Raw genomic sequence first — 11,707 nt, 5'->3', positions numbered from 1 at the left:
CACTAAATATAGAAATTTAATCTAATCCAATTCATATATATCAAACATGACAAACATCCAAGAAAATATTGGAAATAATTTAGAAGATGAATATTATAAAAAATGTGAAAATGATAATTTTAATAATAATAATAGTACATTTACTATATTTTTATACCATAATTTTATACTATTTTATATAACATTCATACATTATTTTAATAATATAAATAATTATAAACTAAAGAAGCCAAAAACCCTAATAAATTACGTACTACAAAAAAAAAAAAAAAAACCTAGTAATTACACAATCAGTATAAGTGCGCGACATATATACATAACGAATCGGGTTGATTGATGACGGAACCGAAGCCCAGACCTAGGCCTGGCAGGTGGAATAGAAAGATAGTGAAAGCAAAACCCACGAGTGTTAATTTCTCGTACCATTTCGCTCTGCTTTCTCTATCCCACTCCCAAAAACCCTAGCGGTCCGTACAGAACCTCAGAGAGCCCTAGCCATGGGTACGTCTCCCTGCTTCTCACTCTCATATACGTTTTTTTGCTTTTTGTTTATTTCTTAATCTAATTACTTATTTCGAAAATCATCGTTTATCGTTTCTTTAATATTTGTCTCTACCTTTGTAATTTCAATTGTCGGAGTTTTTTTTTTTTTTTTTGTTTGTGATGAAATTTCGGTAGATCTACGGTTGAAGACGATTATTCGATGATTTTATGAGTTATGATCTCAATTTTCCTTGCGTTTATTTATATTATTTCGTCAGGTCATTTGCGAATTTTAATTTTTCAATTAAATTTTGTTAATTATTATCCATTTATGCAGTATTTAATTTTGTTTCTAGGATTGCTTTAGCTCCCGTAGGCCAATGATAATATCAAAACATTAAAATATACAAATAAAATCATAGTGGAATTGGCTTGGAATTTTTGTTGTTGCTGAACTTGAGAAAAAGAGATTAGAATGAAGTTTAGCGCATAATTGTAGTACTTTGGCTCTTAAACTATATAATGGGGTTTTAGGCAAACTTGCTTGGTGGGTCTTATTCTTCTTTGGATGATGAATAATTAATAAATTATTATTGAAACCTTTTGATGCCTTTTGTTACTAACTAAAACGGGGTTTTATTATGTGAGGCTGTGGTGAATTTTGAGAATTTATTTTATTTACTTATGTGAACTTCTGTAAATGATAGATATTGAGGAGGAAATCCGATCACTACAGCTTGATTCAGAAGGTATTTCTAGAAGGATATTTGTATTTATTTATTAATCTATTATTTTGGTTCAGATAGATGATAAGGGTGATTTCTATGTGGTAACTTTTTAATTTTTGAGTCAATGCTTTGTTTGAATTTAGCAGAAGATAATGGGACTGTTAATCCAGAAGCTGCAAAGCCGGAAGTTGAGAACTCTGATAAGGTGGAGGAAGGTTGGTAGTTTCGTTGGATTTCAGTTCATTTTATCATGTTATTGTTTGTGAAGGAAATGTTTGTGGTTGAGAGGGCACAGTGTTGTTGTGCTTTATTAACCTGTTATACCATAAATGTTCCCTCCTTCGTGTTCTCTTCATTTCATACCAAGAAATGTTCTGAACCTGCCATAAATTATTTTTTTTCTGTTTTTGGAACAGCCTGACACGTGCACACATACACACAGGTGTTCTTCACTTAATATGATATATATAAACTGAATCCTTTTTTTTTTTCCTTTTAAAATTGGGGCAATTTCAGATTCCAGGGAAGAGGTTCATACACATTCTGTTCAGCCAGTGGTACATGATCAAAAAGGTACTTTGGAAGCATGTGTTACTTTGTATTTCTTGTGATCACTATTTTGTGTGTGTTTTTGTTTTATTTTAATAGTTAATCTTAGTCTGTTACCCAGAAGTTTCCTTGTCAAATTTTGTTGTAATTGTTCTTCCCTGATATTAATCTTTTGGCTTGAATATGCAGTGAAGGGGAAGGAAATCCTGGTTTCAGAAGAAGAACATGATGAGATAGAATTGAATAAGAAGAGGCACTTGAATGTTGTTTTTATTGGCCACGTCGGTAAGTAATTTTATTTTATTTTTTTCATGAGGTTTCTTATTTTAATATATCTTGATTTTAGGATTATTCTTCTAGTTGCTTATCTTAGAACTATCTGCGTGCCACTAGCTATTAATGTTCCCATTGTTGATGTAAGTTGGTGTTTTGTGCTCTATTTGACCTGTGTGATTATGTTAAAGCTTCTCTCTCTCTCTCTCACAGACACATACTCACTTCTCATTTTTTTTTTGTCTTTTAATAGTGAGGTTGGGGGGGGGGGGGGGTGGGAGATTTGGAACTATCCTAAAATTGACTATGCAACTTTCCAACCAATAGAGCCCTAAATCATCATGAATATCCAGTAAGTGTGGCCATTGGAATTTCATTTACATCACTTTTACAAGTATTTAATGGTTGCTGCAAGCTGCACTCCCCAAAATTTTAAGGTCGGAGAACGCCTGAAGGCCACAAGACCAACAATTATCCAATCACTTGAACCCCCACTTCCAGTAAGTGTGGCCATTGGAATTTCATTTACATCACTTTTACAAGTATTTAATGGTTGCTGCCAGCTGCACTCCCCAAAATTTTAAGGTCGGAGAACACCTGAAGGCCACAAGACTAACAATTATCCAATCACTTGAACCCCCACTTCGCAGTTTTTAACAGAAATTTGTTTTAGCTTCTCACTAATACTTTACTTATTTCTTGGATGACCTGGCTTTCTTACTCCATAGATCAATAAAGTATAATATATGACAGCTCAAATTTTTTTTCAAATAAAATTTATTTGGGTTGCATGACTCTTACAATGTCCTCGTCTCATTTGGTGTTGTAGAGGGCTGAAGGGGTTGAAATTCAAACTTCCGTGTATGCATTTGCTAGTTTTCTTATGGAGTAACTTATATGTGATGCTTCTGCACCTTTTGTCTATTTAATATGTTGGTGTATATGAATAATGTGTTTTTTCTTGGTTGCAGATGCTGGAAAGTCCACAACTGGAGGCCAAATACTTTTCCTTAGTGGCCAGGTTGATGATCGTACCATACAAAAATATGAAAAAGAAGCAAAGGAAAAAAGTAGGGAGAGCTGGTGAGTATATTCCAGTGCAATTTTATTAGAATATATATATATTTTTTTTTCAGAACATGCATCTGGAAAACTGACTTGCTATTTTCTTGCATGAAAAAGGATTATAGAAATTTATTGGGGGTCACAGTTTAAAATGTGTAATTTAAAAGTGGAATTGAGTATTAAGTAGACTACGACAGGAAGTAGGGTGGTGGTGTTTTCTGTTGAAGTATAGTTTTAAGAGCCTGGCTTCAGCTTTCATGACTATTACAGAAGCCAGCACAAAATGCAATAGTGCCTTATCCCTATGTCACCAATAGCCTCAGTTTTGAAAGGAAAGACTAATACTTTTTGACATGCAATTACTAGTCAACAAACTCATATGTCTTGTGAGGTTTGATAGGTTGGCACAATGTTCGTACATTTCTTTTGTGGCATCTCATATTGTTCTCTCTACTTCCCCTCTCTTTGTTTTTATACTATGTTGTCTCATTACAATATTTTTATAGTTCAGAATTGCATAATTTGAGGTACATGGATCATTATCTGATATTTATAATCTTATTCATAATAATATTTTTATAATATTAACATATATTATAAAAATATTATTATGAATATTAACATATATATTTTTATAATATTAGCATATATTATCTGATATATATAATCTTATTCATCCATGGATCATTACATATGCAGTTTGCAATTCTGTTTCTGATTACTCTTCGTTGATTGTGTCATACGTGCTAGGTATATGGCATATATTATGGATACCAATGAAGAAGAGAGGGTTAAGGTATGTTATGAATGATGTGATTATAGATACTGCTGCAATACCATTGCCATTTTTGTTAAATCATTGATATGCTAACTGATAATGCTTATAGCCAGTTAGCTTTGTCAAAATAACCGTGTGCTATGACTTTAATTATTTGTTATTGGAAATATTATTGCAGGGTAAAACAGTTGAAGTTGGACGAGCACATTTTGAAACAGAGACATCAAGATTTACAATTCTGGATGCACCAGTGAGTGAATTTCGTTTTCAAAACAGGGCTTTACTTGTCATTTTTTGGAAATACTTATATCACACAACAGAACCTGAAATATATGAAAGAGGCCAAATACCCGGCTCCATACTAAGCTGGCGTAAAACCAAAGTATTAACGGTTAAATATGGTTGAGTACCATAGAATGAGGTGTATTGGTTTAGTGGCCAGAAACAAGATTGGTTTTTAGAAGCTTTGTCTAATATATAGCTTTTCATTTGGGCCCATAAGGTTGTACTTCCAATCATCAAAGAAATGAAGGAGAGGAAGATAGAGGAATGAGTATGCATCTGAGTCACGCAAGGGGTTATGGTCCATTTTTCTATATTTGATGAATATAATATTGCATTAAAGAAGATTGATTACAATGTATCTAGGAGTCCACCCTGTGTTTTTGTTTTTAGTCTCTTTTTCTTTTTCTCATAGTTTTTTGTTATCATCATATGGTTTGGTTTGTTTTATGGAGGGATGATTCTGAGTAGTGCATGTCTTGGATCAGGGCCACAAAAGTTACGTTCCAAATATGATCAGTGGCGCATCTCAAGCTGATATAGGAGTACTGGTGAGTTAAACTTGTGATGTTTAGTTATTGCATCAATACTACATTGGTAAATTTTGGATATCACTCACAAGCTCTCTCTCTCTCTCTCTCTCTCTATTTAGGTAATTTCTGCTCGGAAAGGAGAATTTGAAACTGGATATGAGAGAGGTGGACAGACCCGTGAACATGTTCAGCTTGCAAAAACATTGGGTGTGTCCAAACTGCTTGTTGTTGTGAATAAAATGGATGATCCTACCGTGAACTGGTCAAAAGAAAGGTGCTCTACCGTCTCTCTCTTCTGTGTGCCCGTGCCCCTATATGATAGCGGTTTCTTATGCTGTTAATTTCAACAGGTATGATGAAATTGAGTCGAAGATGGTTCCATTCCTGAGGGCATCAGGATACAACGTGAAAAAAGGTATACGAGGATTATCTCTTAACAAACTTTATAGATACGTCCTTTCGTAGTTTTGGTACTTGGGAAGTGATGTTTTATCTTCTGATTTTCTTTTGGTTGTGTAGATACCATTGACTTGTCAATTATGTTGGATTTCTAATTAAAGTTGTATAGTTATTTTGAGGGTGGCGGATTGTATCTCCTTTATCTTATAAGTCACTTTACCTTCCTCAAAGTTTGATTAACCCTGTGTTTGATAGAGGGATGGGAAAAGGGGGACAGAAAGGCATGGCTTTCGTTGTTTGATAATTGATATGATTGATATAAGTTAAACATTATATTAGTGGATCTCTTAGTTTCATTTTGATTGCTTTTCAAGTCTAAACTGATAATAATTGTAGTTTTTGAAGATAGCATGGTCTATTAACTTAAGATGTCATTAATTTGTACTTTGAGTTCACAGATGTGCAATTCCTACCAATATCTGGTCTGATTGGTGCAAATATGAAAACCAGAGTGGATAAAAACATTTGTTCGTGGTGGAAAGGTCCCTGTCTTTTTGAAGCCCTTGATGCTATTGAAATTCCTCAACGAGATCCTAAAGGTCCATTCAGGTACAATGTGGTCTTTATATAATCTTTGCCCCCCCTCGCCTCATTGTTTGTGTAATCGCTTCCCTCCTCACAATGGATTTCCAGCTGTCTTGGAATCACTTTTTGCTTCATTCAGGCTTAACGAACTTCATTTGTGATGTATGTTTTTCCTATATTTCTTTTGCGGTTCTCGTTGGCATAGAAAAAGTGCCCAATGAGAAGTGTTTGTATTATATCATAGCTTATTAAGACTTGGTTTAATCTACTACTTTCATACTCTTCAAGTAGTGCAAATAAGAAGTCTCGGCTAAAACATTTTTTGTAGAGTCAAGCATTTCACAAATTTTCTGAATCCACCTTATCACCTTTGAATACCTGAAGCAAACATCTGTGAGTGTCTATGTACTTTATTTGATTCAGTCTGATTGATCTACTTACAAATTTGTTACTACTTACTCCATCAAGTGTCTTTTATTTTGATGAGGCATTTGCAGATGATTGTTGCTTATAAAAATTGTAACATTAATTTCTATGTGTACTGTGATAGAGGCATTATATCATTAAATCTGTTTTTGGTGTTTGGGATGACATATAATCTTTCCTGGTTGCGTTACAATGTCAAAGCATTGTTTTGCAATGGAATTTGGGTCACGGGCATCTCTCTGAAAATATACGGAGGGTGGAGGGTGAGGTTCTGGGATCAATAGCTCCCTGGGTGCTTGAGTAAATTTACAGTGCCAAAAGAAGCTGATTGATTGTTACTGTTTGTTTTTTAACTCTTTTTTATGTTTCAAATCCCATATGTAGGATGCCTATCATAGACAAATTCAAGGACATGGGAACTACTGTTATGGGCAAAGTGGAATCTGGTTCGGTGCATGAAGGGGATTCATTGTTTATCATGCCAAATAAGGTACTGTCCTGTTCTTTATTAAATAATATTTATCTCTTTAATTTTTTACTTGATTACTTCTTACGTTCTTTTGTACTAAGAGTCTAAGACTGAATTTGACACATTGCTATGCAGGCTCAAGTGAAGGTTATTGCGGTATTCATTGATGAAAATAGGGTGAAATATGCGGGACCTGGTGAAAATCTACGTGTTAGATTGTCGGGTATTGAGGAGGAGGATATATTGTCAGGTTTTGTCTTGTCAAGTGTTGGTAAGTTATCTTGTTGGAATTTCATTACTTTTTTGTCCAATCTAAATGATTTGTTATTATTAGAAATTAGTTTTCTAGTATTTATTCTTTGAATTCAATAATACATTATTGTTGCAAGTACATTCTTTTTACCTTTTAAAATTTGCAACATAAAAGTTTATGGCCCATTTATAGTGGCTTTTATTTTCTATTTTTGTCTTTTTATGAAGTTGAGAGAAATAAGAGAGATGGAGATGAGAGAGACACGATATATGACAGAAGTGAGGGATAATAGGAGGTAGAATAGATAAGACTATAAAAAAAAAAAATTAAAACCATTTAAAACTGTTTTTAGTTTATGTTTCTTAGGATCAATTTTATGTACTGTTTTTTTTTTCTTGCCTTCAACTCTCTCATCTTTCTCTCCCCTCTTTTATTTTTATTTTTAGTTAAATGAAAAACAGAAAACAAAAAGTAAAAATTTTAGATGGGTCCTTGTTAAAAATATCATCAGTCTGATTGAATCTCTCTCTCTCTCTCTCTCTCTCTCTACCTCCCTCCCTCCCTTTTTGAAGCCTGCTTTCTTACTCTGTTTTGGTTGTGCAAACATCACTGTTGATATGTCAAGTTTTTGCTCACTTTATGCTGTTCTCTTACATCTTTGGTTTATTTATTTTAGTTATTTAACAAGCTATCTTTTAATCTAAATTTTGCTTCTCTTATTGCAGCAAATCCAATTCCTTCTGTTACTGAGTTTGAAGGCCAGTTGCAGATACTTGAGTTGCTGGACAATGTATAAACGAATATTAACTCTCTCTCTCTCTCTCTCTCTCTCTCTCTCTCTCTCTCTCTCTCTCTCTCTCTCTCTCTCTCTCCCCCTCCCTCCCTCCCTCCCTCCCTCCCTGCTTCCATTTCTCCCTCCTATATGTTGACCGGTATCTTATTTTCGTTTATTTTTTAAAAGATATTGGTTGGTGAACTTGTATATGTAAATGTCTAAAGTACTGCATACTTTGCTTCTGTTTAGGCAATCTTTACAGCTGGCTATAAAGCTGTACTGCATATTCACTCTGTTGTTGAAGAATGTGAGATTGTTGAGTTGCTAGAGGAAATTGATCCGAAGACAAAGAAAGCTAAGAAGAAGAAACCTCTTTATGTGAAGAATGGTGCTGTTATTAAATGCCTGATTCAGGTTTGTATCATGATTGTTGCAAATATATCTTAAAGATAAGTTTACATCCTTTTAAATATTGTGACACATGCAATAATTTTTTATAGTCATATCTTCTTTGTATTGTACCCAAATTGCAACCGGTCTATTCTGGCTTCTGGCATTTTGGCTGATGGGTGCCTGTCTTTCTTTACTGTTCTCCTGCACATATAAAATCTCCCTTAAATTAGACAATTTCACATTCGGAGCAAGGTTCATGGTGTCTGTTTTGGTTGTCTTTAGTCTTTACATCCTTGCATAATTTATTATCCTCCTGGAGCACCCTTTTTCCTTTCTTTCTCCCCCAAATATAAGATTCTCATAGTTCTTGTCATTAGGCTTGTTACACCTTTGCATAATTTGTGATCCTCCTGGAGCACCCTTTAATCTCTCTTCCTCCCCAAATATGAAGTTACTCATAATTCTTGGGTTTTTTGACCCTGAGAGGAAATGAAAAGAGAGAGAGGGAGAGGGAGGAGGAGCTGACATGACCCAGAAATACAGCCTGCCACTTTTTAGAGTTACGGTGATAAGGGAGAGGCAGAGGGGAAGGGGGAGAGGGAGCTTGTAAATTTTAAATATAATATTGTAGTGCAAATAATTTTGTATATCTGTGTTATGCTGACTTATTTTTGATACCTTTGTGCAAATCTGTTCCTGCAGGTGGGTAACTTAATATGCCTTGAAAATTTCTCTGATTTTCCACAACTTGGAAGATTTACTCTTCGTACTGAAGGTGACTAAATTGCCCTTACCTTGTTGATCCTTCTAGGATGTTTTTTGGTATGTTGCAGTGACATATATTTCTATATTTTGCAGGCAAAACTATAGCTGTGGGAAAAGTAACCAAGCTTCCGTCAAATTAAGTTCTTAAAACAATTTTGGTCTGAGGGTATGGCCTTTTAATTGTTATTTTTCCATGTTACTCTTGTCTTTCTGTATCCTTTTTCATAATTTTCGTATCTGCTTAGGTTTTATTTTGTATCCTTTTAAATGTTATTACATTTGCTCTTGCATCTAACTACCTAAATGGTTTGAGGTCCAGAGATTTGATCCTGTAACTATCTGAACATGGTAAAGATAAAATATTTCAATTAAAAGTTTTATGGATATATTGTAATGCCATCCAAACTTCCTAATTTGTTATTCCAGTAGAGAATGAAAGTTTGAAATGGTTGAATTTCGGTGTTTTGCATTCATACCAGTCTTTATTTTCTTCCCAGCTGAGTATTCCAGTGTTATTAAAATTTAAATATATATATTTATCATGTTTTTCATGTTTGGATTTAAGCACCTGAGTTAAAATAGTTTGATGAGGATTTAGAGCCACATATTTTTACAGTCTTGATTTACTCTGAAATTGAGGGGGGCTACTAATCACTTCCACTGTGTCTCCCAGTCACTTGTTATGGGTATAATGCAAATACCACGTGGCTTCAAAGGGTTCTTAAGAGGTTTTTACTAAGTGTTGGGTGTTTGACATTAGGAAAAAGATGTTTATTTGCTGTGTTTTCGATATTCTGATATCATGGTAACCTGATATTTTCTGACAGGCAGAGCTGGGTCAGTAGGACTGTGTGGTAGCATGAAGTGTTCTTAAATCAGTACAGCATAACCTACTACTCCAAATGTAATGATCCCGTTACCGCGTTACATATAGTTCATAGATTTATGCAGTCATGTACTGTAGCTGGTACCCATGTATTCTGGACAGAGCTTTCGCAGGGTATTTCGGCATTTTCCATTTTATGGGTGTAAAGTATGTCTGTACTGATTTGATTCACCCATTGCCAATACTTGATTAAAAATTCTGATTGACGGTCGTTAATCAGCCTTTTCATTGATGTTTGTTACAATTGGTTGATTTTTTTTACGGACTCCTAAGATCAACGGGAACTTTTCTTCTGATTTGAATGAATGTGGTGCTTTTCATTGATAGTTCGGCTTGCTTAGTGTGGAGATAAATGTACAGTTGCGAGCAACTAAATGTTTTTGTGATACCGTTATACTTGTAAATAATCTTCTGCTATGTATCAAGGACAGAGGAGATTATATATAAGAATTGGCTATGGCAAATTAATGTTGATAATAGTAAAAGTATACTGCGAAGACTTCCCTAACAGGTCACACTTGCCACTTGGCCAAACAAAAATGACATTGCTCTATTCAGATAAAAACAAGCAGGTTCTTTTCATTTTTGCTCACAAACAGAAAGTAACAATCAATCCCATCAATGAAACAAATAAATGTGTAGATTTAGTGTTGTCTGGGTTGAGATGACACCGAAAGAGTGTTGGATGTGCATAAGCGTATGACGGAATAACCTTTCCGATGGTTTGTGAGAGAAAAAAATGAGCAATGATCGTGAACTTTAAGCGCCAATATATAATAGGCTTGATTCGTTATATTAAGTTCTGGAATATGAATATGAATATGTAATTGTTAAAATTAATAATTAATAGATTTAGGGTTAATTTCAGTTTAGTATTTTAAGTTTGTTTTAAATTTCAATTCAGTATTTTATGTTTAAAATCTTACAATGTCATACTTTATCTTTCTAATTTGTTGCAATGTGATACTTTCGTCAATATAACTGTTAAAAGATCTCTTAAATGCTGATATGACACTTACCTGACACTCCCACAATGATGACTGAATGTCACGTGATCTGATAACAAGACACGTCATATCACGTGACATAAGAATAATTAAAAATCTAGAAATATGGCATGTCATTATTAATTTTTTTTTTCAATCTTTAGATTTTTAATTATTTTTATGTCACGGGACATGACGTGGCCTGATATCAGATCACATGGCATCCAGTCATCATTGTGGGAGTGTCACGTAAGTGCCACATCAGTATTGAAGAGATCTCTTAACAATCATACTGATGGAGGTATGACATTGTAACAAATTGAAAAAATAAGATATGACATTGCAAGATTTTAAACATGAGATACTAAATTAAAATTTGAAATAAACTTGAGGTACTAAACTGAAATTAATCATAATAAATATACTTTTTTTTTTTTGCATAAAAATTGTGGACTGACTCTCACGTGTTGCAACTTGCAAATATAATGAGCGAGAATGAGACGCTAGCTTATCTATTAATAAATCATAGGCGCACCGCACTCTTGCTGCTAATCTAACGGTGCTTATAAGTCCAAAGTGATTTAATATATTTTTACTTTTTACTTTTTTTATTTATTTATCAAATATCAGTATTATTTTAATTAGAAAATAACAAGCAATGCATAGTGCTGGCAGCCGAAGAAAAGTAATGCTCACAATAAACTGTTTGGTTCAATATCAAAACTTTTCTGCAATCGAAGAAAAGATCTAAGCTCTTCATAGTTCATCCAAATCCAAATATAATGTTCAATTATCTTTCTAAGATCTTAAGTCAAAAAATTTAGAGAATGATATATGATCAGAAATATTGACGCCTCAGTATTGAGATTCTTCTAACTGTCCTATTCCCCTTCAAATATCACATAGTTGACATTGATGCTAAAGCTATGAAGTATGAAAAGTAGTACTAATTGCACACTCGTTCCTTCCTTTGATTCATGTTGGAAAGTATATGTATAATAGGATCTCTTAGTATGCTTGGGGGTCCACTTCAATGAGATTTGAACCAATCTCATCACACAATTAATTTATTATTAATT

The 11,707-nt window shown here is 33.9% G+C and overlaps 1 protein-coding gene across 3 annotated transcripts; it reads left to right on the top strand.

The window, feature by feature from the left end:
- Positions 1–344: 344 nt before the first annotated feature.
- Positions 345–9,966, top strand: LOC147275289 (Translation elongation factor EF1A/initiation factor IF2gamma family protein). 3 transcript variants are annotated; one of them, XM_086257678.1, is made up of 19 exons: positions 345–501; positions 1,191–1,232; positions 1,358–1,426; positions 1,728–1,784; positions 1,950–2,045; positions 3,005–3,116; positions 3,849–3,894; positions 4,055–4,126; positions 4,647–4,709; positions 4,811–4,965; positions 5,042–5,106; positions 5,549–5,699; positions 6,486–6,591; positions 6,706–6,841; positions 7,549–7,613; positions 7,848–8,012; positions 8,694–8,766; positions 8,850–8,922; positions 9,584–9,966. In XM_086257678.1, the coding sequence occupies exons 1-18, from the start codon at positions 498–500 to the stop codon at positions 8,894–8,896; spliced, it is 1,524 nt and encodes a 507-aa protein (XP_086113804.1). In that variant the 5' UTR covers positions 345–497; the 3' UTR covers positions 8,897–8,922; positions 9,584–9,966. The 3 variants fall into 3 exon arrangements, with proteins under 3 accessions (XP_086113804.1, XP_086113803.1, XP_086113802.1); XM_086257677.1 differs by having other exon boundaries at positions 1,355–1,426; positions 9,588–9,966; XM_086257676.1 differs by having other exon boundaries at positions 1,355–1,426.
- The last annotated feature ends 1,741 nt before the right edge of the window (positions 9,967–11,707 follow it).

Source organism: Dryas octopetala, chromosome 9, assembly GCF_963921425.1.
Source record: "Dryas octopetala chromosome 9, drDryOcto1.1, whole genome shotgun sequence".
Lineage (NCBI taxonomy): Eukaryota > Viridiplantae > Streptophyta > Magnoliopsida > Rosales > Rosaceae > Dryas > Dryas octopetala.
Note: the sequence above shows the minus strand (reverse complement) of the source record. Positions and strands in the feature narration are given on the sequence as shown.

Coding starts and splice junctions, on each gene's coding strand:
- LOC147275289 (XM_086257677.1), top strand. Junction 1,233..1,354: donor ACTACAGCTTGATTCAGAAG/GTATTTCTAGAA, acceptor GTTTGAATTTAG/CAGAAGATAATGGGACTGTT. Junction 1,785..1,949: donor AGTGGTACATGATCAAAAAG/GTACTTTGGAAG, acceptor TTGAATATGCAG/TGAAGGGGAAGGAAATCCTG.